Here is a 27,022-nt window from a genome sequence, read left to right as displayed (position 1 = left end):
TTTGTTCTGCAGAAATACCAAGTCTGCATAAAAACCAGGTGCTTTACAAGAAGCATTTATTATATCTCTCTGTGACCTCAGGTCTATAACACAGATGAGTAAAAATAGGCATAAGCGTATCCGTTTCTAGTCAACTGTGACCTACACTTAATCATTCTTGTGTCTATGACTCATCTTGATGAGGCCAGTCTTGCATGAGCCAGCATTCTCCAACTGAGATCACTGGTAGTTCCCTGGGGCGAGGGCTGAGATGCAGAAATGCAAGGTGAGGCCTTCCTGACACACAGGATGCCTGCACGGTGGCTCACGCCTATAATCCTAGCACTCTGGGAGGCTGAGGCAGGCGGATTGTTTCAGCTCAGGAGTTCGAGACCAGCCTGAGCAAGAGTGAGACCCCATCTCTACTAAAAAGAGAAAGAAATTATATGGATAGCTAAAAATATATATAGAAAAAATTAGCCGGGCATGGCGGCACATGCGTGTAGTCCCAGCTACTCGGGAGGCTGAGGCAGGAGGATTGCTCGAGCCCAGGAGTTTGAGGTTGCTGTGAGCTAGGCTGACACCATGGCATCACTGTAGCCCGGGTAACAAAGCAAGACTCTGTCTCAAGAAAATAAAATAAATAAATAAACAAACACAAGAAGAGAAGATGTCTGAGGACAAAACCAGGCCAAGGCTCTAGGAGGAGTAACAGTGGCTGTAGTGTGGGTGGCAAAGAGAGCGCAGGGCTGGAGCATGGGCTACAGCCTAATCTCCTCCTCCCACCGCCCTGGCCCTGGGAAGGAGTGAGAGCCTGGCCTGTGTGCTGGGGCAACATCCTGGGAGAAGCAAGGAGGTAATCACAAGTCATCGTCTCAAACTGTCAGAGTTACTCTACACGGAGCACTTACTGAATACAGACCCTGTGCACTTTACGCACATCACAGCTGGGCTTCCTGAAGCAAGCTGTAAGTCCCCGGGGCATATGAAATGACTCTAGACAGAACACAGAGAAACATTTTTAGTAGTTATGGTTTTATGTTTATGTTTACCTTCTGTTTGTGGCAGGGGGCATTAGTTTTCATATACAATTATGAGTTTTCTTTTAAATAAATGTAAAATATTTATTAAGTAAACTTATAGGTAGTACAGAGATATTGCAAAGGTTGCGAGGAGGGTACGGAAATGATAGAAATTCAGAAAACACTGTCCATCAGCATACAGCATTTAGCTCACTCAAAGCTCTTTTGGTTGTAAGTGATAGGCACCCACTCAAGTCAGCGTAAGCAGAATAACAGACTGTATCCTGACAAGGGAATCTCACAGGAGCCTATGAGGTAGGTTTTACCTCATGGGTAACAATCCTAAGAGGTAGGAAATTCAGCTCCATCAGCAAGAAATGACAAAGCCAAGGCTTGAACCTGGGTCTGTGTGACACCAAAGCTCAAGTATGCTGCGCTAGCCACCTGGTCACCATCAGCCAAGTCCACCCCACAGCCACTATCCCAGACCCAAGCAGGTTACTGGCCCAGAGGGAGGCATTCATCAATATCAGCAATCCAGCGCTCGTCCAGGCGACAGGAAGGAAGTATCCTAACTTCATGGGGACTCTGACTGGAAGGAGGGAAGATCCCTCAGAAGGAGCACAGAGCTCTGAAGACCAGAAGTCTGTTCTGAGCCCCTGAGTCTGGAGGCTGTGAAGTTCACATTGCAGGCTCACATTCCTGTCTCGGGGCAGGAGAGGAGGCCCAGTTGGAGACATTTCCCAAAACTGATGATCCTCAAGAGAAGCTGACACCGGCTGGCCCTTGGGACTGTGACTTCTGGAAGGCAGGTTAGGAGAAGCCTTCAGAGAACAAAGCCCGGGAGGAGAACTGACGGGCTCCTTGCCCCCAGAGGCCTCAGGCACTTCCCAGCCCCAGTGCCTGTTCCCATGGAAGCCTCTGGACACTGAGGTGCCCTGCCCTAGAGGGCTCCAATTTTGCTTTGTGGGGTCGCTGAGCCACAGTGGGTGGCCGCCCCACAGGAGGTACTTAGTCAGGGAGGTACTTGTCATTGAGACAGAAAGATAGATGAGGTGGTCGTGGCTCTCCCACTGCCCCGGAGCTGACCCAGGCCTGGGCAGAGAAACACATCTGCCTCAAGAAACGAGCTCCTGTCCTAGCTTTTGGTCTGTTCGTGTTTTGTCTTCTCTGGTCACCATTCAGGACAGGTGGCTGGGTAAGTCAAGAGAAGGCTCCACTGAGCCACTTCCCCTGAGAAGTGTCACAAAGACTTTATGCCTGAGGGCAGAGAGAGGGTGGTACTGTCCTAGCTCAAAAGTGTGCCCCAAAGATAGTGCCACACAGCTGGCGGAGGGGTGGGGGCTGTCCCTTTCCCAAAATTCCTCTCTGCCATTATCGCTTGGGGGTGGTTGCTCAAAGCTTTAGGCTGCTGCCCCAGTGGGGTGAACTGGGTGGCTCAAAGTCTGCCCCTGAGGTCTGTACCTGGCCCTGACATTCCTCCCAGCTCTGTAAGAACCAGGATAAGGTCGCCAGCCAAGGGTATTATATGCGCCCAAAGATGGATGAAGGGGCTCATTCAAGTTCTGGATTGTCCAGCAGTCAGCTCTGCCATCATCCCTGCCTGGGAGAGGTAGTCTCTATACCTAAGGGGCCACCAGTGCCCAGAGAGGAGGTGCCCAGGCCACAGCAGATGTCCCTTCTTCCCCCAGGTCAGTCCATGATGTCCACGGAAGAAAAGACTTTGGGCCTGGACCCAACAAGCAGGGACTAATTCTTGAGGGTATTGGCAGGGACCTGGCTGAGTGGTACAACCACCTCGGTGCCTGTCTCCGTGGTGGCCCGGGAGCATTTCCGGCTGCTGCGCATGCTGTAGAACTTCTCCGTGAGGTGCTTGCGGAACTTCTTGGTGAGGAAACAGTAGATGATGGGGTCTAGGACACAGTTGGTGCTGAGGAGGCAGAGGGTGACCTGATGCGCGTCGTTAATGGCCTGGTGGAAGTCGCTGTCCTGGTAGCCCAGCTCGGCCAGGGTCCAGGGCAGCTGCACCATGTGGTGCGGCACAAAGCAGATGCTGAACACCGCCAGCACCGTGCAGACCATCCACAGCGCTCGGCGCTTGACTTCGGCGTTGCGCGGCTGCTGCACCGGCTGCGTGAGCAGCGTGCGGATGATGACCAGGTTGCAGAAGAGGATGATGAGGAAGACTAGGAAGAAGCTGAACACGATGAAGATATGGATGACGAGGACCGGCACGCTGCCCTTCTCGTAATGCTCAAAGCAGCGGGTGATGTTGCCTGAGCCAGCCGTGACGGCCTCTGTGTTAGTGGAGTCCAGGATGAGGAAGTAGGATGCGGCAGCCACGATGGCCACCCAGATGACCAGGGACAAGCAGATGCCACGCTTGCGGGTGGTGGCCTGAGCAGTCTTGATGGGCCGAGTTACTGCCTGGAAGCGGTTGTAAGTGATGACGCCCAGGAAGGCCACAGAGCAGTAGGTGTTGATGAAGAAGAGGCAGCCAGCCAGGTTGCACAGGAATTTGGGGAGAATCCAGTTGCCCTGGTTGTAGTAGTAGATGATCCACAGCGGCAGGGAGACCAAGAAGAGCAGGTCGGCGATGGTGAGGTTCACCATGAAGATCTTTATCTCATTGAGTTTCTTAGAAGGATACAGGCGGGCAAAGACCCACAGCACATAGCCATTGGAGACGACCCCAAGGACAAAGATGATGCTGTAAACAATCGGGAAGAGAGTGTATCGGAACTCGGAATCCACGCGAGAGGAGCCATTTGGCTCCATCATTCTGGGCTGGAAGGGTCAGCAGGTCATACGGTCCTGGCTGTGCCTGGAAGACCACACAGGAATTCTGGTTAATAAAGGGCCAAGAAGCAAGTGTCCTCTTTCATCAATTCCAAGACTCCTTGCTATGGTTGGAATGATGGTGTCCCCTCCAAATTTCAGGTTGAAACTTAATCCCCAGTGCAACAGTATTAAGAAATGTGGCCCTTGGGAGGTGACTAAGGCAGAGGGCAGAATGGGATTAGCACTTATAAAAGGGCTCGAGGTTGAAGGGAGAACTCTTCTCTCTTGCCCTTTTTGCCTTTCCGTCCCTTCTGCCATGTGAGGTCACAACTTTCAAGCCACCATATTGGAAGCAGGTATCTGGGCCTCACCAGACACTGAACCTGTCGGTGCCTTGATCTTCAACATTCTCCAGAACTGTGAGAAACAAATGTCAGCTCTTTGTAAATCACCCAGTCTCAACACTAATGAACTGAAACGCTCCCAATTTGCACATTTTTAAAAAACTCTAAAGTTGATAGTATCTTCCAATTAATTGGCAGCGAGCGGGTTTTTTCCCCCATGTAAAATAATGGTGTGTTTTTACAATGAATAGCACCTGAGATTCAATGAAATCAATGGTAATTCAGTTTCTTTTCTTTTCTTTTCCTCAATTTTAAAATATCACTTTTTGTTCATTGGTTTATTTTGAATTAAAGTTTTAGATAATCTATTTCTAGTGATATATAAAAATCATGTTATAGGCTGGTGCGGTGGCTCATGCCTGTAATCCTAGCACTCTGGGAGGCCGAGGCAGGAGGATTGTTTGAGCTCAGGAGTTCAAGACCAGCCTGAGCAAGAGCAAGACCCCATCTCTACTACAAATACAAAGAAATTATATGGACAGCTAAAAATATATGTATAGAAAAAATTAGCCGGGCATGGTGGCACATGCCTATAGTCCCAGCTACTCGGGAGGCTGAGGCAGAAGGATTGTTTAAGCACAGGAATTTGAGGTTGCTGTGAGCTAGGCTGACGCCACAGCACTCTAGCCCAGGCAACAGAGTGAGACTCTGTCTCAAAAAAAAAAAAAAAAAAAAAAATCATGTTATAAAAATTTTAATTTTTCTATTGATGGAATTTGAAATAAAAATGTGACAAATGCCCTATATTTTAAAATAATTTATATGCTCATAAAAAGTCTGGAAAATACAGAGAAGTATAATATTTGGGTCACCCAAAGCATAAAATGCTAGCCAGTCCTTAAAAGGAATGAGTTAGTTCTGATTATACTGAAAGCTATTCCTGGATAACATTGTTAAGTAAAAACAAAACAAAACAAAAGTTGCAGAAAATGTTCAGTATGACACCATTTTATATTTGTGTATGAATAGAAGGTCTAAAAAGATACACCTCAAACAGTTTGGAGTGGTAAGTAGCCTCTGGGAAGGTGAGGTATACTCATTGAGAAAAGTTTATTTACTTCATACTTTTCTTTGTTTGAACTTTTAAGGCACATTTATTATCATTTTTTTTAATAGAGATGGGGTCTCATTATGTTGCCCAGGCTAGATTTGAACTCCTGAGCTCAAGCAATCCTCCCACCTCAACCTTATTATCTTTTTTTTTTTTGGAGACAGAGTCTCACTCTGTTGCCCCAGCTAAAGTGCCTAGCTCACAGCAACCTCCAACTCCTGGGCTCAAGCGATCCTCCTGCCTCAGCCTCCCCAGTAGCTGGGACTACAGCTACACGCCACCAAGCCTGGCTAATTTTTTCTACTTGTAGTTGCCTGGCTAATTTTTTTTTTCATATTTTTAGTAGAGACGGAGTCTCATTCTTGCTCAGGCTGGTCTAGAACTCCTGAGCTCAAGCAATCCTCCCGTCTTAGCCTCCCAGAGTGCTAGGATTACTTACAGGCATGAGCCACTGTGCCCAGCCCTTATCATCTTAATAATTAAAAATTGTTTAAATACAATTTAAAAAGAAGAGTATAAAGTGGAGAAACCCAGTAGACAATATTTTAACGAAGTAATCAAGAAGAATATCACCATTAATAAGACATATTAACATCATATACCCCTGATATGATGTAATGGAAAAAAACCCAATTATCACTTCTTTGGCAACCTTGCCAAAACTGCATAATCTCAATTTACTCATAAGAAAACGTCAGATAACCCCAAATTGTGAGACATTCTACAAAATCATTGGCCAGTATTAATCGAAAGTGTGAAGGTCATGAAAGACAAAGGAAGACTGAGGAACTGTCACAGATTAAAGGAAACTAAGGAAACATATGATAACTAAAAGCAATGTAGGATCCTGGACTGTGTCCCAGAACAGAAAAAGGTCATTATGGGGAAAACTGGAAAATTTCAAATAAGACCTATAATTTAGTTAATAACATTGTATCAACATTCATTTCCTGGTTTTGATCACTGTATTGTGGTTCTGGGAATTGTTAACATTGGGGAAAGTTGGGTGGAGGGCAAACATGAACTCTGTCCTACTTTATAACTTTTTTTGAAGGCCTAAAATTATTTCAAAACAAAAAAAATTTTATGTATATTAAAGAAGATTAAAACTAGCCATAATTCCACTACCCAAAGTCTGGCCCATTTTCAACAATTCTTCTCTACCACCCACTCTCCATCTAAACCACTTGCACAGCTGGGTGTGGTGGCCCGTGCCTGTAGTCCCAGCTACTCGGGAGGCTGAGGCAGGAGGATTGCTTGAGCCCAGGAGTCTGAGGTTGCAGTGACCTATGATGATGGCACTACACTCTAGTCCGGGCAACAGAGCAAAACCCTGTCTCAAAAAACGATGACCACCACCACCACCACCAGTTCCTTCCTTTTGTCCCTCCCCTCCCCTCTTGTTCCTCCCACTACTGCTGCCACTCCTGGTCCCCAGAAAGAACTCAGCCTGGGCTCATCAAGGCCCAGGCTCACCATATATCATAGGGTAGTAAAGACTACAAAATGGGGATCGAGAAGGAAGAAAGACAATTAACACTCTGAGCACATACCTCTTTCGGAGCCAGGCACCTGCTAGGTGCTTCCACATGCACTGCCTCATTTGCGTCTCACTAAACCCCTTCGTAACAGGAAGTATAGTCTCCATGTCATAGAATAGGAAACTGAGTACAGGGTAGTTATGTGACTTGTGCAAGATCACACAGCTATTAAGGGATGGTGCCAAGATCTCAGATCCAGCTCTGTTCTTTCACATGTTCGTCCCACAAATGTTTCTGAGTACTAACTGCATGTCAGGTGCACCACTGAGCACAGGACATGCAGGGCGACTGGCTGAAGGGGCCCTGACCTCAGGGAACATACACGGGGGAGACACACAAAAGCAATTGCTACACAAAGAAAATGGGCTGCTGATATGGAAAACAAAGAGAGATCTACTTAGAAAGGAGGTGACATTTCAGTTGAGGCCTGAAGGAAGAACAAGGGAGGAATCTTCTAGGCAAAGGGATCTGCATGGGTCCAGGACTGTAGCAGGGAAGAGCTTGGTAGTTTCCAGGAACTGAAATAAGTCCACCAGAAGGCCCTTGCCCTGACCTCCACCTGTCACTCCACCCTCATCTCGTGCTACCTTACCACCAGGCTCTAGCCAAAATGGACTTCCTGGGCGGGTCTTCAAACCTGTCCAAACATTTCCTGCCTAGGAGCCTCCGTGACACCCATCCGCTGCCTTGAAGGCTGTTCCCTACCCACACCTCACTTTCACCTGGCTGACGCCAACTCCTGCTCACTGGCCTCCAGCCCAAGACAGTCCCCCACCCCCACAAAATTTCCTGTACTTCATAACCCTGAGCACAGTTGTAATCATATTGACAATTGCGTGACTATTTAACGCTTCCCCCACTTGCCTGTGAGCAGCAGGACAGCAAGGACCTTGTCCGTCTATCCAGCACTGTGTCCCTAGCAGCAAAAGCCAATAAATGAAGGAAGGTGTAATAAGCCGTGTTAATTACACCCATCAGCTGGGGAGCCCGCAGCAGTGGAAACACTTTGCAAAAGCCTAAAGATACTCACAGGTATGTTTAAAGAAGCAACTGGCTCTCATTGGAATTTTGTTGATTGAGAACATTTTTGTGCTTTGCTCCATTTAGTGTGGTAGGGATTTATCTACATTAAATTAAATAAATGTAGGTTTCATTGTTCCCAATAAATCATTGTGATTCCTTTAAAAGCAAACTCATCCTCCAGTCCCACTGAATTACGTAGTTGATTTGAGAGCACATTGTATGCTGTTTCCACAGCAGCAAAATTACCAGCTTCCACGCTGCCGGGACCTTTTCCATCCCAAGGCAGTCTTGCCATCTGATTCCAAGCTCTAGGACAATAGTTCTCCAAGGGTGGTCCATGAATTGGAGGTGGGAGGATCTACAAGGTCAAACTATTTTCATAATAATAGCCAAACATTATTTTCCTTTTTCACTCTGTTGACATTTGCACTAATAGGGCAAAAGCAATGGTGAGCAAAACTACTGGCTCCTTAGCACAAATCAACCCAGCGACACCAAACTGTAGCAGAGTCATTGTAGTCTTCACAACCATGGACTCACAGTGTTGGGGGAAAGAAAGGCCAATGTCACTTTAAAATGTCCCTGATGAAGCAAGGAAATCATTAATTTTATTCAATCTTGAATAACATCTTTTTAATATTCTGTGTGTAAAATGGGAAATGCACATGAAGTACTTGTGCTGCAAACTGAACTACAATGGTTGTCTTCAAAGAAAACAAACGATAGGACTTTTTACCAATGATAAAACTCGAGAGAAAGTGAGAATTTTTGGAAAACTTGTATCTGCCAACATGAGCTTGGCAGCTTTCTAATACTTAAAGAATTTTCTGATGAGATTGATGGCAATGAATGATTAATGAATGCAATTTTTTTTTTTTTTTTTTGAGACAGAGTCTCACTCTGTTGCCTGGGCTAGAGTGCCGTGGCATCAGCCTAGCTCACAGCAACCTCAGACTCCTGGGCTCAAGCAATCCTCCTGCCTCAGCCTCCCTAGTAGCTGGGACTATAGGCATGAGCCACCATGCCCAGCTAATTTTTCTATATATATTTTTAGATGTCCCTATAATTTCTTTCTATATTTAGTAGAGACGGGGTCTCACTCTTGCTCAGGCTGGTTTCGAACTCCTGAGCTCAAATGATCCACCCGCCTCGGCCTCCCAGAGTGCTAGGATTATAGGCGCGAGCCACCTCGCCCGGCCATGAATGCAATTTTTTGATATTGTATAATGAAAGATCAACCTTTAGAAGAACTGCGTAACTCAGAGAACCAGTATTTTTCAAATGAGCAAGGAATTCATATGATTTCCAAGTTATACATAGGTAAAAGATCCATTCAATGGCAAGATAGACCAATCCGGTGTAGTGTAAGATATTACAAAAGTTCATTGATATGATTTAGATTCTATTAATAGATTACAATTCACCTTTAGGAAACTACCATTTGGGAAAAAAAAAATAAAAAAATAATAAAAAAGAAAAAGAAACTACCATTTGGGCCAGGCGTGGTGGCTCATGCCTGTAATCCTAGCACTCTGGGAGCCTGAGGTGGCAGGATCGCCCGAGGTCAGGAGTTTGAGGTTGCTGTGAGCTAGGCTGACGCCACGGCACTCTAGCCTGGGCAACAGAATGACACAATGAACTCCATTTGTGGAGCTTTAACGTAGTTTGACGCAGTATCAAAGAAGAGTATTACCAATTATCTGAAAAAGCCATTGAAACTTCCCTCCCTTTATGAGTATATATCTGTGTGAGGGCAGATTGTCTTCATCTACTTCAACCAAACAACCTATCACGACAGAGTGAACACAGAAGCAGAGCTGACAATCCAGCTGTCTTCTATTAAGCCCGACATCAAAGAGGTTTGTAAACAAATATAAATCAATGCCACTCTTCTCCCTAAATTGTTTGTATCTTGGAAAATCTAGTTATTTTTCACAAAAATGTATTATTTATGTTAACATGAAAGAAGTTTATTATTGGACTTTTTACTTTGAAAATGAAAAGTTTTAGAATGTCTTAGTTTTAATATAGTAAATATTGGTAGATATAATCCATGTGAACAAAAGCTCTTTGGAGTCTTCAATAATATTTTTTTCTTTTTTTTTGAGACAATCTCAGTCCATCACCCCGGGTAGAGTACAGTGGTGTGTCATCATAGCTCACAGCAACCTCAAACTCCTGGGCTCAAGCGATCCTCCTGCCTCAGCCTCCCTTTAAGGATATAAAGGGATTCTGAGACCAGAAGATTTGAACACTGCTGCTTCACAATCTCAGCACCCCTCTTTCCTTTGAGCCCAAGATGCCCATTCATCTGGGACTGGCCTTCTTTTGCTCTACCCTCGTGCCTTTGGGGACCCTGTTCCTGGGACGATGAGGCACTTTTGGCCTAGCCCTGCCTGAGAGAGGCAGGGGCTGAGGGGCAGCCCATGGCTGGGCAGAACATGGTGCTCACTCTGGGTCTTTGCGGAAGTCATGTCTCTACCCACCCCCAATGCAGAAGGTACCTTCCTCTTCTCCAATTTGGGCACCAGCTCAGTGGGGTGAGGGCAACTATCCTCCGGAAACTCTCCAGCCAGAGGACCCAGCCCAGGACATCCTGAGCCCTGCCCCTTGCCTGCCTAGGCCTGTTGAGAAAGTCTTTCTACCAGGCTAGGACCGGGGTGAGGCAAATGAGGCACTCACTGGGTATAGAATTTAAGGGGGCACCAAAACCTCTGTAATCAAGATAAATGATATTTTAATGCAATATTTTTAAAAATCAAAAGGAGTATTACTCTGTAATTCTAGCACTCTGGGAGGCCGAGGAGGGAGGATCATTAAGAGCTCGGGAGTTTGAGACCAGCCTGAGCAAGAGCGAGACCCTGTCTCTACTAAAAATAGAAAGAAATTAGCTGGACGACTAAAAATATATAAAAAGAAAAATCAGCCAGGCATGGTGGCGCATGCCTGTAGTCCCAGCTACTCGGGAAGCTGAGGCAGGAAGATCCCTTGAGCCTAGGAGTCTGAGGTTGCTGTGAGCTAGGCTGACGCCATGGCAATCTAGCCCGGGCAGCAGAGTGAGACTCTGTCTCAAAAAAACAAAAAAGGAGTATGACTGATTCTTCGTTTTGCCTCAGGGTCTAACATGGATCTGCCTGGGATGATTATGATCCTGTCTTCATTTAAAATTTTGGTATTTTGTTCATCATGAATTTTTTTTTGCATGAATTTTGATTTTTTTAAAAAAATCTCACCATGTGAACAAAACACACACCCACACACAGGTTAGCCGCTTCACCCATTCAGGCACTCACGCATGCATTCACGGGGCAAGGACGCATGGCTCCAGGACCCCAGCAGAGTACTAAGGCCTCAGTACAGACCCAGTCCCTGCCTTTGAGTGGCTCACAGACCATTTGCAAGAGGGAGACTCAGAAAGGCAAGTGAGAGTGCTCTGGTAATGGATAGATCTGGTGTAATAGGAATTCACAGAAGTTGCCCCTAGACCAGCCTTGAGGGCGAGGAATGACCTGCTTATGCTCAGGGAGGAAAGGGGTTAGCCTGGTGAAGTGAGGGGAGGGGCATCCCAGGCAGAGGGACAGCACGTGCTGAGCCCGGAAGAATAGGAGAAGATGTACCTTGTTCTGAGGGAACTTGAAACTTTCGGTTTGGCTAAAACTTAGTCTGAGGTGGGTGAGAAAAGACAGGGCTACAAAAGTATAGAATCAGGCCAGTGTGGTGGCTCATACCTGTAAGTAATCCTAGCACTCTGGGAGGCCGAGATGGGAGGATCGCTTGAGGCCAGGAGTTCGAGACCAGCCTCAGCAACAGCGAAATCTCGTCTCTACTAAAAATAGAAAAATTAGTTGGGGCGGTGGTGTGTGCCTGTCGTCCCAGCTACTCGGGAGGCTGAGGAAGGAGGATCAATTGAGCCCAGGAGTTTGAGGTTGCCGTGAGATATGATGGCACCACTGCACTCTACCCAGCGTGACAGAGCGAGACACTGTCTCAAAAAAAAAAAAAAAAAAAAGTAAGAATTAGTCAACTCAAGAAGGGTCTTGAATGTCAGGCTAAGGAGTTGCTGTACTTTATTCTGCAGAAATTAGGGAGTCACTGGAGGACCCTGAGCATGGAAAGGATGAGGCTAGGCCTGGGTTTGGGGAAGATGGCTTAGACCGCTGTGTATAGAATGGACTAAAGGGGATTCAGACCAGAGGCAGGGAGACAGCAAAGAGACAGGCGCAAGTGTCTGGAGGGCTTCAGGAAGCTTGGACCATGGCAGAGCAGATGGAGGGAAATGGGTGGTTGTGAGAATTACTGCTGGGGAGATCGGATGCGCAGAACTTGGTGATGGATGGGATACTGGGTGAGAGAAAGGGAGGGATCAGGGACAACTTCCAGGTTTCTAGGCCAGATGATTGGGGCTATGGTGGTGTCTGTCTTCGTGGAGATGATGCTGAGGGGGAACAGCGTGGGGATTGGGAGGATGGGTTCATTTGGGGACATCCCACATTTGGGGTGCCTGGGAAACATCCAGGAGGATCAGAGTCAAACCCTGAAGAGCCTCACATGAAAGACCAATGCAGAGGAGGTGGAGAAACCTAGGAAGGAGGCAGAGACAGGACAGTCATGGAGGAGAACCCACGTAGCACCGTGCTGGAGGCCTCCGGGAAGATAGTCTCAAGAGCATGGGAGCAAGTGACCAACAGTGGGAAAAGCCACCAGGAGATCAATGACAAAGGGGACAGAAAAGTAAACACTGGATGTGGCAGTGAGGGACTCAATCTCACCTAATCAGAGGGAGGGCAGCTTCCCAGGCGTAAATTGAGGAGTCAGAGGCAGGGAAGGGGAAGGGCAAATTCTCATTCAAGAAGTTTGATTGAGCAACCGAATGCTGTGTGTGGACCTTGTTTGGATTCTGATTCAAATAAACCAACTGTAAAAAATATTTTTTAGACAATTGGTAAAACTTAGCCACAAAGTATTAGATGGTATTAAAAAATTCATGTTAATTTTGTTAGGTAGGATAATGATATTGTGGTTATATTTTTTAATTTCTTATCTATTAGATGCACATAATAAAATATTTATAGATGAAATTACACAAGATCTGGAATTTGCGGCCGGGCGCAGTGGCTCACGCCTGTAATCCTAGCACTCTGGGAGGCTGAGGCGGGTGGATCACTCGAGGTCAGGAGTTCGAGATCAGTCTGAGCAAGAGCGAGACCCCGTCTCTATTAAAAATAGAAAGAAATTATCTGGCCAACTAAAATATATATATATATAGAAAAAATTAGCCGGGCATGGTGGCGCATGCCTGTAGTCCCAGCTACTCGGGAGGCTGAGGCAGTAGGATCGTTTAAGCCCAGGAGTTTGAGGTTGCTGTGAGCTAGGCTGACGCCACGGCACTCACTCTAGCACAGGCAACAGAGCGAGACTCTGTCTCAAAAAAAAAAAAAAAAAAAAAAGGATCTGGAATTTGCTTTAAAATATTCCAGAAAGAAAATGTGCCTACATGCTAATCCCCATCTTGAAGTTGGCTTCCCAGGAACCCAAGCTAGGAGAATGTGTACTCGAGCCCGTCTGACGCTAGAGGCTCCCAGTTCACACGGCCCCTGTGGGAGGCCCAGCAGAGGTAGGACTTTTCCTTCCAGATACAGGCCCAGAATCGGTGTGGGGAGCCCTGGGCAGAACTGCTTTGCCCAAGGCCATTGCCCTTGGTGCCTCCAGTACCTGCCTCCCTGGCTCTTCCCACTTCTGCTGCCTTCTGTCCAATCCCAGGGTCCTGGTTCCCATGTGACTCCCACTCCCCTGGCCCTCATCCCCAACTCAGTGCCTAGCTGGACCTTTGCAGCAGCAGGACCCTTGAAATCACCCAAAATATTAATGTAACCAGCCGAGTCTCCTCTGGGTGTGGGGGCTCATCCCTCCATGCCTTTATTCATGCAGTTTCCTCTGCCAAGAAACCTTTCCCTCCTTCTCTTTGCCTGTATGTTCAGTAGAACATCGTTCAAGATTTCTCAGTCCTCATTTCCTCCAGGTAGCTTTTCCTAAGCCCGGGTAGCCTCCTGCATACCCCACCCTCACCCCCAGACCTGGTTAAGTGCCCATCTTTTGGTCTTCCACAGCTCACAGGGCTTTGCATTTTTTCTTTTAATTACTTCATTATTTATTTTAGAGACAGGGTCTGCCTCTGTCACCCAGGCTCAAGCACAGTGGTGTGATCGTAGCTCACTGCAGCCTCCAACTCCCAGGCTCAAGTGATCCTCCTGCCACAGCCTCCCAAGCAGCTGGGACTGCAGGTGTGCAACATCACACCCAGCTATTTTTTCCTATTTTTCATAGAGATGGGGTATCACTATGTTGCCCAGGCTGGCCTGGATCTCCTGGCCTCAAGTGATCCTCCAGCCCCGGCCTCCTAAAGTGCTGGGATTATAGGCATGAGCCACTGTGCACAGTGGTTAATAGCTTTTTGGCCCACTGAAATCACTTGTATGTGTCCTCTCTGCCTTCCAGGAGCACAGACAATATCCATTCATTCACTTCACAGTTACTGGCATCCCACTGTGCATAGTAGGGTGCTGTGTGCTATGTTGAGGATACTGCAGGAATAAAACAGGCAAAGTTCCTGCTCTTGAAGAGCTTACACTCTAGTTGGAAGAAACAGTAAAAAATAAGTAGAGAAATAGAAAAACAAGATAATTTCAAATTGTGATAAACTCAATAAAAGAAATAAAAAATAGCGACATGATGAAGATTGAGTAGGGGGGCTGCTTTAAATAGAGTGACCAGGGAAGGCTTCTCAGAGGAGGTGACATATAAACAAAACCAGAGTCACATTTACCATGAAGTCAATGAAGCTTAGGCTTCAAGGCCCCTTCCTAAGCCCCGTGTCTAATTGTGTGTTTGTAATTTGGTATCTTTTCTTCAAAGAGGGGCCTCCAAATTGTATAAGCTTTAGGGACCAGAAAAACCTGTATCTTGCCCTGGCCAAAATCCAGAAAATGAGAAGGAACAAGTCAGGAGAAGATCTGGAAGAAGGGTGATCCTGGCAAAGGGGATCACGTGCAAAGGGCCTGAGGTAGGAACAAGAAACTGAAAGGTCAATGTAGCCCTTAGGGAGTGAGAAATGGGAAGAGTGGGATGTGATCAGAGGGCAACAAGCCCCAGATTGCTCCTAGACCAGGGTAAGGAGTTTGGATTCTATTCTACGAGTATCAGACAGCTGCTGTAGTGCCATTAAACAGGCAAGAAACGTGATCTGACTTGCTCTGGCTTAGCTGCTAGATGGCAGAGAACAGACGGTAGGGGCAGGAGTGGAAACAGAGAGACTGTATTGGAAGTGAGAGATGGTGGTGACGTGGACCAGAGAGAGGCATTTCCAGTTTTTCTCTCCATCCCAGCACTCAGCAGGAGCCAGAGCAGGAGTTTGGTAAACATTTGTCAAGTGAACAAATATCTCACCACCCACAGGATTGCCTGCTGCCCACAGCGGCCACCACTCAAGGCACAGCCCTCTGCAACCTGGCTACCCACACTGTGGTCTGTGGACCAGCAGTAGCAGCAGAATCACCTTAGACAAGCAGTATCAGCTTGTTTGAAATACAGAGCTCAGACCTCATGTCAGATCTACTGTATCAGAATCTGTATCTTAACGAGATGCCCAGATGATTCACGCACACACTTGGAGTTCGAGAAGTGCTGTGCCTCAGCACACTGCCAGCCACACACGTGCCTGATCCAACACCGTCCTGGACTCCTCTTGCCCGGGATCGAGTTCTCACTCTCTTCCCACCTCATCTCCCACCATACCCTGCTACATGCTCTACCCTGGCCCCCTGAATTTCCTGCTGCTTCTTTAAAAATGCCATTTCTCCTCAAACCTCCATGCCTTCGCTCATGCTGTGGCCCCTACCAAGAGTACCTTTTTCCTATTGCTTTACCTAGAGAAATCTTACTCGCCTTTGAGACCTAATCTAAAGAGTGCTTCCTCTGGGCACCTTCTCTGATCACCACAGGCAAAATGAGTTGCCACCTTCTCTGGGTCACCACACACTGGACATATTCCTCCCTATAGCACCTGACTCAACATGTATTAAGTATTGATTTGTGGCTGTTTCCTTATCAGACTAGGAGCTTCTTGGGGGCAGGGACTAGATATTTCTCATCTCTTTACCCCCAGTATAGGGCACCGAGGAATGAATGAATGAGTGACCAAACTCCTGATGACCATTCCAAAGAGCCTGGCACAAAGGACATGTGCATGGTCTCTCCGGGGAGGTGCACTGAGGGTGGAATGCGTCGGGGACAATAAGGCCTCTGGAGTCAGAAAGACCTGGGTTTATACCTGGCTCACTATTTACTTGCTGTGTGAACTTGGGCAAGTGACTTCACCTCTCTGAGCCCCAATTTCTTAATGTGCAAAATCTCACAATTCTAACAATCGTTCCAAAGATAAGCATGTAAAGTGGCTAGAACAGGGTCTGAGCTACAAATGACCAGGCCTCCCTCTCCCCACCGACCCAGCCGCATGGAGCCAGAGAGGGGACTATGGGACACCACTGACCCAGGGGCTTTGGCCCACATACTGGCTGTCCTGCCAGCTCCAGACAGTGCCCCAGTTAATGCCAACAAAGCTTTCAACAGCTCGGGAAGAGGATGAGCATTTGGAAGGAGAAGGAATAGGAGGCTCAGACCACTCAGTTTAACACATAGCCTCCGTTCTCTGATAGATTAAGGCTGGGCAGCTTGCCCAGGCGGAGCCCTCAGCTGGGGGGTAGGGTAGGGAGCCCATAAATATTCATGGAGTCAGAAGAGTTCTGTTATCTGAATCTCCTTCCCTTTGCCCTGCGCAGTGTTCGGCCCCCGCCGCCCACCCCGCCGTAATGTTCCCAGCCCCTAGGGGACCAGGAGAAGGGGTTCTCACCCACAGCTGGACAGTGGGAGGGGAGGGACCACTGGGCACTGGGCAGAAGGAAGTATGTGCTGCTCAATTCTCCAGAGGAGACTGTGGGTCGGGAAATTGGGTTCACCAGTCTGGCTAGCCCCAAACATTTGGGGTCAGTTTAAGTCAAGAGTACAAAAGTCTAAATATTTATAAGCTAAAAATAAGACATATCCAAGTTCATCCACGGCCCCTGCACCAGCAGCTCCTTGCAGCCCCGCAGGCCTGAGGCACATTCACAAACAGAACATGGGCTGCACGCAGTGGGGTGGGGGAAACCTAGGTTCCAAGTGGCACACTCTCTGGCATCCAAGTGCTCCTTGCCCTGTGTGGGGGCATGTGGCTGGAGGGGAGCCAGAGCCAGGCCACCTAAGTTCAGGGCATTGACAGACACTTCTCACCCATGATCATATTTCCTCCTCACATCAGTTTTGTAAGGTAGGTTTTATAAGATGCCCATTTTTCCAGGAAAGAAAGTGAGATTAGAGAAGAAAACAGACTCACCCACAGTCACACAGCTGGGAAGTAAGAGGCAGTCTTGGCATTTTGAACTCCAAGGCCTGTCCTGACTCTCCTAAACCAAGCCGTCGCCCCTGCTGGAATTAAACTGCTCCTTGGCCAACTCATCCGCTCCCAGTCCTGTCCTATGGCCTGAGAACAGGACCTCCAGATGCTGTGGGGGCCCAAGAGGAGATGCCTGTGACCTGGTGCCCTGCTTTTACCTTTGCTCCCCAAAGCTGGGAAGGGACTGGGGCGAAGAGAGGGTGCCATCTGCTCTGTACCCATCTGACTCCTGCCTGGCAACACTGGAGCTGGGACCAAATCCTGCTTCAACCACCAATCTCACCCTGTGACTCTGAGTTTCTGTATCCTCATTTGTAAAATGAAGACTTTTAAATGAGCCTAAGAGAAAAGGAAATTAAGAAAGCAAACCCATTTATAACAGAATCAAAAGGAATAAAACACTTAAGAATAAACTTAACCAAGGAAGCAAAAGACTTATACACTGAAAACTACAAAATATCGCTTAAAGAAATGGAAGATGACACAAATAAATGGGAAGACATCCCAAGTTTATGCACTGGAAGACTTAATATTGTTAAAATGTCCATACTACCCAAAGTGTTCTACAGATTCAATGTAATGCCTATCAAAATCCCAATGTCATTTTTCACAGAAATCAAAAAGACAAATCTAAAATTCATATGAAATCTAAAAGGACCCCCAACCTGATTAAATTAAAAAGCTTCTGCATAGCCAAAGAAACTGTCACGAGAGTAAATAGACAACCTACAGAATGGGAAAACATTTTTGCATGCTACACATCCAATAAAGGACTGATAACTAGAATCTATTTAGAACTCAGGAAAATCAGCAAGAAAAAAATCAAACAACCCTATCAAAAAGTGGGCAAAGGACATGAACAGAAATTTTTCTAAAGAAGACAGAAGAATGGCCAACAAACATATGAAAAAATGCTCAACATCTCTAATCATCAGGGAAATGCAAATCAAAACCACAATGAGATATCACTTAACTCCAGTGAGAATGGCCTTTATCAAAAAGTCCCATAACAACAAATGTTGGCGTGGATGCGGAGAGGCAGGCACACTCAGACACTGCTGGTGGGACTGCAAACTAGTGCAACCTCTGTGGAAAGCAATATGGAGATACCTTAAACAGATACAAGTAGACCTACCATTTGATCCAGCAATCTCATTATTGGGCATCTACCTAAAAGAACAAAAGACATTCTATGACAAAGATACCTGCCCCCAAATGTTTATAGCAGCACAATTCACAATTGCGAAGATGTGGAAACAACCCAAGTGCCCATCAATAATACATGAGTGGACTAATAAAATGTGGCATATGTATACCATGGAGTACTACTCAGCTATAAGAAACAATGGTGATATAACACCTCTTGTATTTCCCTGGAAAGAGTTGGAACCCATTCTACTAAGTGAAGTATCCCAAGAATGGAAAAATAAGCACCACATGTACTCACCATCAAATTGGTTTCACTGGTCATCACCTAAGAGCACATTTAGGAATAACATTGATCAGGTGTCGGGCAGATGTGGGTGGGGGAGGGGATGGGTGTATACATACATAATGAGTACAATGCGCACTGTCTAGGGGATGGACATGTTTGAAGCTCTGACTCGGGGGAGTGGGGGAGCAAGGGCAATATACGTAACCTAAACTTTTGTACACCCACAATATGCTGAAATAAGAATAAAAAAAAGTCATTAAAAAAAAATAAAAGGACCCCAAATAACCAAAACAATATTGAGAAAGAAGAACAAAGCTGGAGGCCTCGCAATTCCTGATTTCAAAACATATTACAAAGCTACAGTAATGAAAACAGAGTGGTACTGGCATAACGACAGACACATAGATCAACAGAACAGAATAGAGAGCCCAAAAATAAACCCTCACATCTATAGTCAAATAATTTTTGACACGTGGGCCTAGACTACACAATAGGGAAAGGATAGTCTCTTCAACAAATGGTGCTAGGAAAACTGGATATCCACATGCAAAAGAGTAAAGATGAATTCCTGTCTTACACCATATACAAAATTTAACCTAAAAATTAAAGACCTAAACCTAAGCCCTGAAACTATAAAACTCCTAACAGAAAACATGGGATAAAAGCTTCACAACATTGGGATGGGTAATGATTTCTTGGATTTTTTTTTTTTTTTTTTTGGAGACAGAGTCTCACTCTGCTGCCCAGGCTAGACTGCCATGGCATCAGCCTAGCTCACAGCAACCTCAAACTCCTGGGCCTAAGGAATCCTTCTGCCTCAGCCTCCCAAGTAGCTGGGACTACAGGCATGTGTCACCATACCCGGCTAATTTTTTGTATATATTTTTAGTTGTCCAGCTAATTTCTTTCTATTTTTAGTTGAGACAGGGTCTTGCTCTTGCTCAGGCTGGTCTCGAACTGCTGACCTTGAGGGATCCTCCTGCCTCAGCCTCCCAGAGTGCTAGGATTACAGGCGTGAGCCACTGGGCTCGGCCAATTTCTTGGATTTGATACTAAAAGCACAGGCAATAAATGCAAAAATAGAGAAATGGGACTATTTGTTTTGGGTTTTTTTTTGTTGTTGTTGTTTTTATTTGTTTGTTTGTTTGTTTGTTTTGTCAAACTTAAAAACTTCCATGCAGCAAAGGAAAACAATCAACAGAGTGAAGAGGCAACCTACAGAATGGGACCATATATCAGATAAGGGGTTAATATCCAGAACTCCCAAAACTCAACAGCAAACAAACAAATAACTCAATTGAAAAAGGCAAAGGACTTGACATTTTTCCAAAGAAGATACACAAATGACAAACAAGCATATGAAAAGATGTTCAACATCACTAATCATCAGAGAACTGCAAATCAAAACCATAATGCAGAATCATCTCACACCCATTAGGATGGCCATTATGAAAAAACAGAAAATAACAAGTGTTGGTGAGAATGTAAGAAATTGGAACCTATAATCCAATTATAGGTTCACACCTATGATCCCAGCACTTTGGGAGGCCGAGACAGGAGGATCACTCGAGGCCAGGAATCCAAGACCAGCTGAGCAACAGAGTGAGACCCTGTCTCTACAAAAAGATTTAAAAATCAGCCAGCCACGGTGGCATGTGCCAGTTGTCTTTGCCGTTCTCTGAGGTGAGAGGGTCGTGTGAGCCCAGAAGTTAGAGGTTACAGGGAGCTATGATTGCACCACTGCACTCCAGCCTGGGTGACAGAGCAAGACCCTGTCTCTAAAAAAGAAGGAAAAATTGGAACCCTTGCCCACTGTTGGTGGGATTATAAAATGGTACAGCTGCTGTGGAAAACGGTATGGAGGTTCCTCAAAAACTTAAAAATAGAACAATCATATGACCCAGCAATTTCACTTCTGGGTATACTGTATATCCAAAAGAACTGAAAACAGGATCTTGAAAAGATATTTGCACACCCATGTCCATAGCAGCATTATTCACAATAGCCGAGCGGTGGACACAGCCTAAACGTCCACCATAGATGAATGGATAAACAAAATGTGGTATAGAGAGACAATGAAACATTATTTAGCCTTTAAAAGGAAGGAAATTCTGACACATGCCACAACCTGGATGAACCTTGAAGACATTATGCTAAGTGCAATAAGCCAGCCGCTGGAAGACAAATACTGTGTGATTCCATTTATATTAGGCATCTAAAGTAATCCAATGCACAAAACCAAAAGTAGAATGATGGTTGCCAGGAGCCAGGGGGAAGGGGAAATGGGGAGTTGCTCAACAGATACAGAGTTTCAGTTATGCGAGATAAGAGTTCTAGAGATCATTATACAACAGTGTGACTATAGTTAACATGCCTGAACTGTATACCTAAAAATTATTAAGAGGGCCTCTGATGAAACCTATGTTGGTAGTGACATCTGACCATGTTAATGAGAATACCAACTGCTCTGATGAAAAAAAAAATTGTTAAGAGAGTAAATCTATGTTATTTTTTTTACCATACTAAAAAAGTTTTTTTTAATGGGCCTAAGTGATGGCAGATTTGAAAGCACATTGGATATTTTAACTTGGAATGATATGACTCAGCTTTATGACTTAATAGTTGTGCAACCTTTGGTAAAACTGCTTCTCCTCTCTGAGCTTTGTGAACTAAAATAAAATTTTTAAGCCCCCCAGCTGACTGAATGCACCCCCTCTTGGCCAAGGGGACCCCCAGAAATACCCTAAAGCTGAGTTGCTGGCCATGAGAAGAGAGGTCTTCATGGCCCCCTCTTAGAGATATCCTTTGTAACTCATGGACAGACCTAAAGCTATATAAGACAAAGCTTAAACCACACCCACAGGTCATCAATTTACTTAACAGATCACTTGAGTCTGGGTATGTGTCGGGTGACTTGTCTCTGACTAACAGACTTTCTTAACTTTCAGACAAAGCTTCATTTCCCTAACCAGTTACAAATCAAAGAATCTTTAAACCCACCTATAACCTGTAATGACCCACTTAGAGATATCCTTTTTGGCCCAAACCAATGTACCCCTTCCATGTATTGATTTATGACTTTATGTGTAATTCCTGTCTCCCTGAAATGTATAAAATCAAACTGTAACCCAACCACAGCGAGACCACTTGCTCAAGGCTTCTTGGGCGTGGCTCTCCAGGCCTTGGTCACACATATTCAGTTCAGAATAAACCTCTTTAAATTATTTTACATAGTTTGGGTTCTTTGCCATTGACAGTTTCATCTGTAAAATGTGGCTAGTAGGGCCAGGTGAGGTGGCTCACGCCTATAATCCTAGGACTCTGGGAGGCCAAGGCAGGAAAATTGCTTGAGCCCAGGAGTTGGTGGTTGCAGTGAGCTATGATGCCACCACTGACTGCACTCTATCCAGGGTGAGAGAGTGAGACCCTGTCTCAAAAAAAATTTTTTTTAATAAAAAAATAAAATGTGGACAGTAACACACCTCCTTTACAGGGCTTTTCTAAGCATCAAGTGAAATAAAGAATGAACAGTATTTAAAGAACAATGGTTAAAAACACAGGGTCTGTAGTCAGACAAATCTGGATTCAAATCCTGCCTCTGTCGCTTCCTAGCCATAGGACCATGGCCTCTCTGAGTCTCAAGTCCTTGCCCTATAAGTGGAGGTGATAAGAGCCTAGGGACATACCCCTCCAGAGTGGTGTAAAGATTCAGTGAAATGCGTGTAAAATGCTTAGTACAATTCAAGTTATTTACAATCAACAGCTCTACAAAGCTGTGTCTACAGGAAATCAAGACAATCTGCTAATTAGATCAGATCGAATGTTTCTGCAAATGTTTCACTGGCCACATCAAGTTCACCCCAGCTTGAAACCCCCTACATCAGGCTGCCATATATACCATTACATTACCCCTGCAAGCTCCTGGGAAACAGTTAGGGTCTTTTTATGGCAGCTGGGGTCAGTTGGCACAATGACATCAGCCAATTTTTACCCAAGACAAGTGATTTAACTTCCGTGAGCTTCTGTTTACTCATCTGTAGAATGGAGATAATAACAATGCCTACCTCATAGGGTTGCTGTAAGGACCGAATAGGACATGCGTGGTTTATAGTGAGAGCTCACTGAGTGTTGGCTATTGTTAGTCTTACTTCTCTACCATGACAGGGTTCCCACAACGATAGGTACCAAGTTGCATTATAACAGCTGCTGAATTCTCCCTCCTGCACTGGGAACTCCCTGGGGCCCAGGCTTCTGGCACATCACCAGTACCCATGACAGGGCGTCCTACACAGCAACTTCTCAAGAAACTCCACACACACACAGTCACAGTGTCCCTCACTCTTCACTTCCAAACCCTCACAGAGCAGCCTCAGCCACTCCCAGCTCTCAGATTTCCAGGGGACAGTCCCAGTTTCCTCATGGGAATAATGTCAACATGACAGATAAACCTCTAAAGTGCTTGGCACATAGTAAGGGCTCGATAAATGAGTTACCTCCTGTTCTGACCTCCTCTATTGCTTGACATTTGTGTCTTGACCTGGCCATGCTGGCCATACCTCACAGAATGGTTCCATTATCATTTCCACAGGATTTGGAAGGATTTGAGGGGCACCTTAGGGGAGTAAGTATCCTGAACTCTGGGGAATTCTGTGTTGCTCACTGCACCTCCCAGGACAAGGGAGTCCAGCACCATGCTGGGCACTTTTATTGGTTGATGAATGGAGCTCCTATTGCAGGGGAAGGACAGTGATGGGCTTAGGGCCCCAGAGATGGAGTGGTCTGGGTCTGAGTCAGAGTTACGCAGTGTTCCTTCTCGCTGGGGACCCTACCGTGACCCCAGGTATGTGTACGACCTTGATGAGATTCAGTCTCTGCCCCGCTGGCCTAGGAAATCCCCGTAAAGTTGCAGGACCCCAAGCTTGGCCTGGGTCTCTGCTCCTGGCTGCCAAGTGGTATCTGTGAGTCACCCTCCCCTCACCTTGATTCCTGGAAGTCGGCCAGGGGAGGGCAGGGCAGGGCAGAGAGAGTGAGGATGCGCCTCCTCCTCTGGGCTTCCCCAGCACTGGTCACACCCCTCTGTTATACCGGGAATCGCCCTGACTTCCCAGCCCGGCAGCTCCAGAGTCCAGCTGGTGTCCTCGAGGCCAGTCCAGGGCCTGGCCCAGGGAAGAGTGTAGGTCTAGGCACAGGCTCTGGAGCCATACAGCCTTGAGTCTGCACCTGCTCTTTGCCTACCGTGTGGTCTTTGGCTGTCCCAGCCTCCCTTTTCTCTTCTGTGAAATGGTAAAACCATCCTACAGGGTAGTCATGAGAGCAGAATGAAGCGATTTACTCAGTAACTGTGAACTCCCTTTCCCCGCTGTCCTCAGAAAATATTTGTTGAATAATTGAATAAGGAAGCAAACAAATTGGCCATGTACCAAGTCAGCCACATCTCCTCTTTTGGAAGAAGCAACCAGGGGTGGCGGGAGAGAAAGCACAGGAATTGGAACTGGGATCCAGGCTCTGGCCTCCGTGAACCATCCACCGCCTTGAGTGAGTCTTTCCCCGGCTCTGAGCCTTGGGATTTTTATCTGCAAAATGCAGTGTCCGGCTTACCTCGAAGCATTGTTGTAAAAAGGAAGTGAGATTATTGGGGGTGACAAAGAGTTGGGTAAACAGTAAAGCACTTGGTAAACTGAAATGGGCTTTATAAACTGTGAAGGGCTATGCATAATGCACAAATTCATGACTCGCTTCTCCCATCAGCCAACTGAGCTCAACTCTGAACTCAGGCCCTGACGATCCCCCTCCTGCAGATCTGAGGGGGCAGGGAGGAGCGACTGAGTAGTGATTCTCCCCACTCATATTCTCTCTCCCCACAACACACTCACATGCACACACGGTCTGGCACTGGTGCCCCTTGGCTGAAGATGCACAGAGGCGTATCAACCTCTCAGCTGGTTTTGTTGGTGATCCTGCTTCCAGGAGCTGCGGGGCTGGTCCAGGCCCACCTGCAGGCACATGTGGACATAGCCAGAGCCAACTCCCATGCACCCCACACAACCACAGACACACAGGCACGCCCAAGGATACACCAGAGGCTTCTCCCTGCTCTCACCATCCTGCCAAGGCACCCAAGCGTGGCTGGTTTGAGAGGTGGCTGCAGCAGGGGCCCAGCACTTGCCATTTAGGAGCCAGCATCCCCAATCCAGACACCTCCACCCTAGGACATATCGGGAAGTGTTCCCAGGAGGGGATGCTACTGAAAAAGAGGGTGCCGTCCTCTTCAACAAGGCCTTGTTCACAGGCCTGGGCTGAGAAGTGGAGTCTCTGCTCCCCACGAAACGACAAGCACGATCCCAGCCTCTCATCATACCCACCTCCCACCCCAGCACCAATCACAGGAAACTCAGTCTTGGAGGTGCATTTTGTCATTAATGCTATAGACTGTGAACCCCTTCCCTAAACCTTCAATGGACAGTTGGGGAAACTGAGACCCAGAGAAGAGAAAGGATTTCCCCAAGGTGACAACAGTGTCCTGGACAGAGCTGGGACTCACTGTCCATTGCCTTCCAATGACAACCTACTGCTCTATCATTCGTCTACTCCGTGCACATTCTAAGCACATACCATGTGGCAAACTCTGTGCTAAGGGTAAGGATAAAACAATGAATAAAGCAGGTTTCTCATCCTTAAGGCATTTACAGTAAAATAAAGAATGACAGCGTCAGCCTTAGTAGTAACACATCGCCTCACAATTGTGCAGCATTTTCCAATTGACAAAGCACCTTCCTACCCCGCCTCTTACTTCGTCCTCCCGACAAACCCACAAGTCAGTATTTTCACCCCAATCTGCAGAGGAGGAAAGCAGGGCTGCCGGGTGGCTCCCGGTCCTGACTTGTAAGCAAGACCTGAATCAAAACCCCGGGTGGGCCGGGCGCGGTGGCTCACGCCTGTAATCCTAGCCCTCTGGGAGGCCGAGGCAGGTGGATCTCTCAAGGTCAGGAGTTCGAGACCAGCCTGAGCAAGAGCGAGACCCCGTCTCTATTAAAAATAGAAAGAAATTATCTGGACAACTAAAAATATATATAGCAAAAAATTAGCCGGGCATGGTGGCATATGCCTGTAGTCCCAGCTACTCGGGAGGCTGAGGCAGTAGGATCGCTTAAGCCCAGGAGTTTGAGGTTGCTGTGAGCTGGGCTGACGCCATGGCACTCACTCTAGCCCGGGCAACAAAGTGAGACTCTGTCTCAAAAAAAAAAAAAAAAAACCCCGGGTGCTCACCCATGCCCAGGGCCATTCCTTTACCTTCCAGCTAACTTCTTTCCCTGGCTGGCTTGTCAGGACCTAAAGATAGGGACATCTGCTTCTTTTGCTTCTCTCGCTGTCCCCTAAGCTCCCCTGCCATACACATGCACACACACACCCCCAAACATCTGGAACACAGCTGGGTATTGGATCAGAGCTAAATAAGAGTGGCCTGAATGGGGAGAGCCTGCTGGTTCTCTCGTTCTTCATAGGTGGGCGAGTGCACAGCTCCACATCTGGTCCTCCTGCCAGTGAAGGATAGCGGGTACCAGCCTGGGCCCTGTCCCCAGCACCTGGGACCTGATAGGGGAAACTGTGAGCCTGGCCCTTTGCACCAACAACCTGGTTATTTTCAGCATCCCCCGGGAAACCCAGCGTTTAGTGAGTTCCTCATACCCAGCCCTGTACCAGATCCTTACCCCTCCCAGCAAGTATGCTGGGAAATGGCATTATCCTCGTTTGATAATTCAGAAAACTACACAGAGAGAGCGTGTAACTTGGCCTAGGTCACACAGCGAATAAAGTAGATGGCATTCGGTCCTCAGAGATCTAAGTATCCCCCTCTCATCACCACCGTCAGTCACCTCCCAGGGAGGTCTCTGGGGTCACCTCAGCACTGCCTTGGCCTCAGAGAACCAAAGAGGGGTGTTGGGGTCCCTGGGAAGGTTTGGTCATCAGAAGTTCTTTCTAAACATGAAACTGGCCCTGAGAAATATACCAGTCCCTTAAAAACAGAACCATCCATCTGCTTAGGTGCAGCCTAGAGGCATGGCCTTGGGCACCTGAGGACATTTTCATATGCCCCCCCACGCCACTTGCCCTGTCTCCCCCTTGCCCAGCTGGGGTGGGACCCCTCTTACCTGCAGCAGGGGCAGTAGCTGTAGACCCTCAGGGGCTGAGTGTCTCTGTCTGGGTCCTGGCCCCAGCCCCAGCCTCTGTGCTGTCTGGCAATTGCACAAGTGAGGAAACAGAGTATATCACTGCCAAGTCACCCCTGGGAGGAAATGCT

The 27,022-nt window shown here is 46.8% G+C and overlaps 1 protein-coding gene and 1 non-coding gene across 4 annotated transcripts; one reads left to right on the top strand and one right to left on the bottom strand.

The window, feature by feature from the left end:
* Window positions 1-1,077: 1,077 nt before the first annotated feature.
* On the bottom strand, window positions 1,078-27,022 carry PTAFR (platelet activating factor receptor). Of its 3 annotated transcripts, none has more exons than XM_045545790.1 (3): window positions 26,874-26,949; window positions 24,597-24,716; window positions 1,078-3,825 (listed from the first exon to the last, which is right to left on the bottom strand). In XM_045545790.1, exon 3 carries the CDS (start codon window positions 3,780-3,782, stop codon window positions 2,751-2,753), a length of 1,032 nt encoding a protein of 343 aa, XP_045401746.1. In that variant the 5' UTR covers window positions 3,783-3,825; window positions 24,597-24,716; window positions 26,874-26,949; the 3' UTR covers window positions 1,078-2,750. The 3 variants fall into 3 exon arrangements, with proteins under 3 accessions (XP_045401746.1, XP_045401745.1, XP_045401744.1); XM_045545789.1 differs by lacking the exon at window positions 24,597-24,716 and adding an exon at window positions 18,424-18,458; XM_045545788.1 differs by lacking the exon at window positions 24,597-24,716 and having other exon boundaries at window positions 26,874-27,022.
* Window positions 21,118-21,203, top strand: LOC123636272. Its single transcript, XR_006734464.1, has one exon. It is a non-coding gene; the product is annotated as a small nucleolar RNA SNORD74 (small nucleolar RNA).

Source organism: Lemur catta, chromosome 3 (genome assembly GCF_020740605.2).
Source record: "Lemur catta isolate mLemCat1 chromosome 3, mLemCat1.pri, whole genome shotgun sequence".
In the NCBI taxonomy this organism is placed as follows: Eukaryota; Metazoa; Chordata; class Mammalia; order Primates; family Lemuridae; genus Lemur; species Lemur catta.
This window is presented reverse-complemented; position numbering and strand designations above follow the sequence as displayed.

What these genes read in the sequence shown, in the direction of transcription:
- PTAFR (XM_045545788.1), bottom strand. Translation starts at nt 3,782, where the DNA reads ATGATGGAGCCAAATGGCTCCTCTCGCGTGGATTCCGAGTTCCGATAC.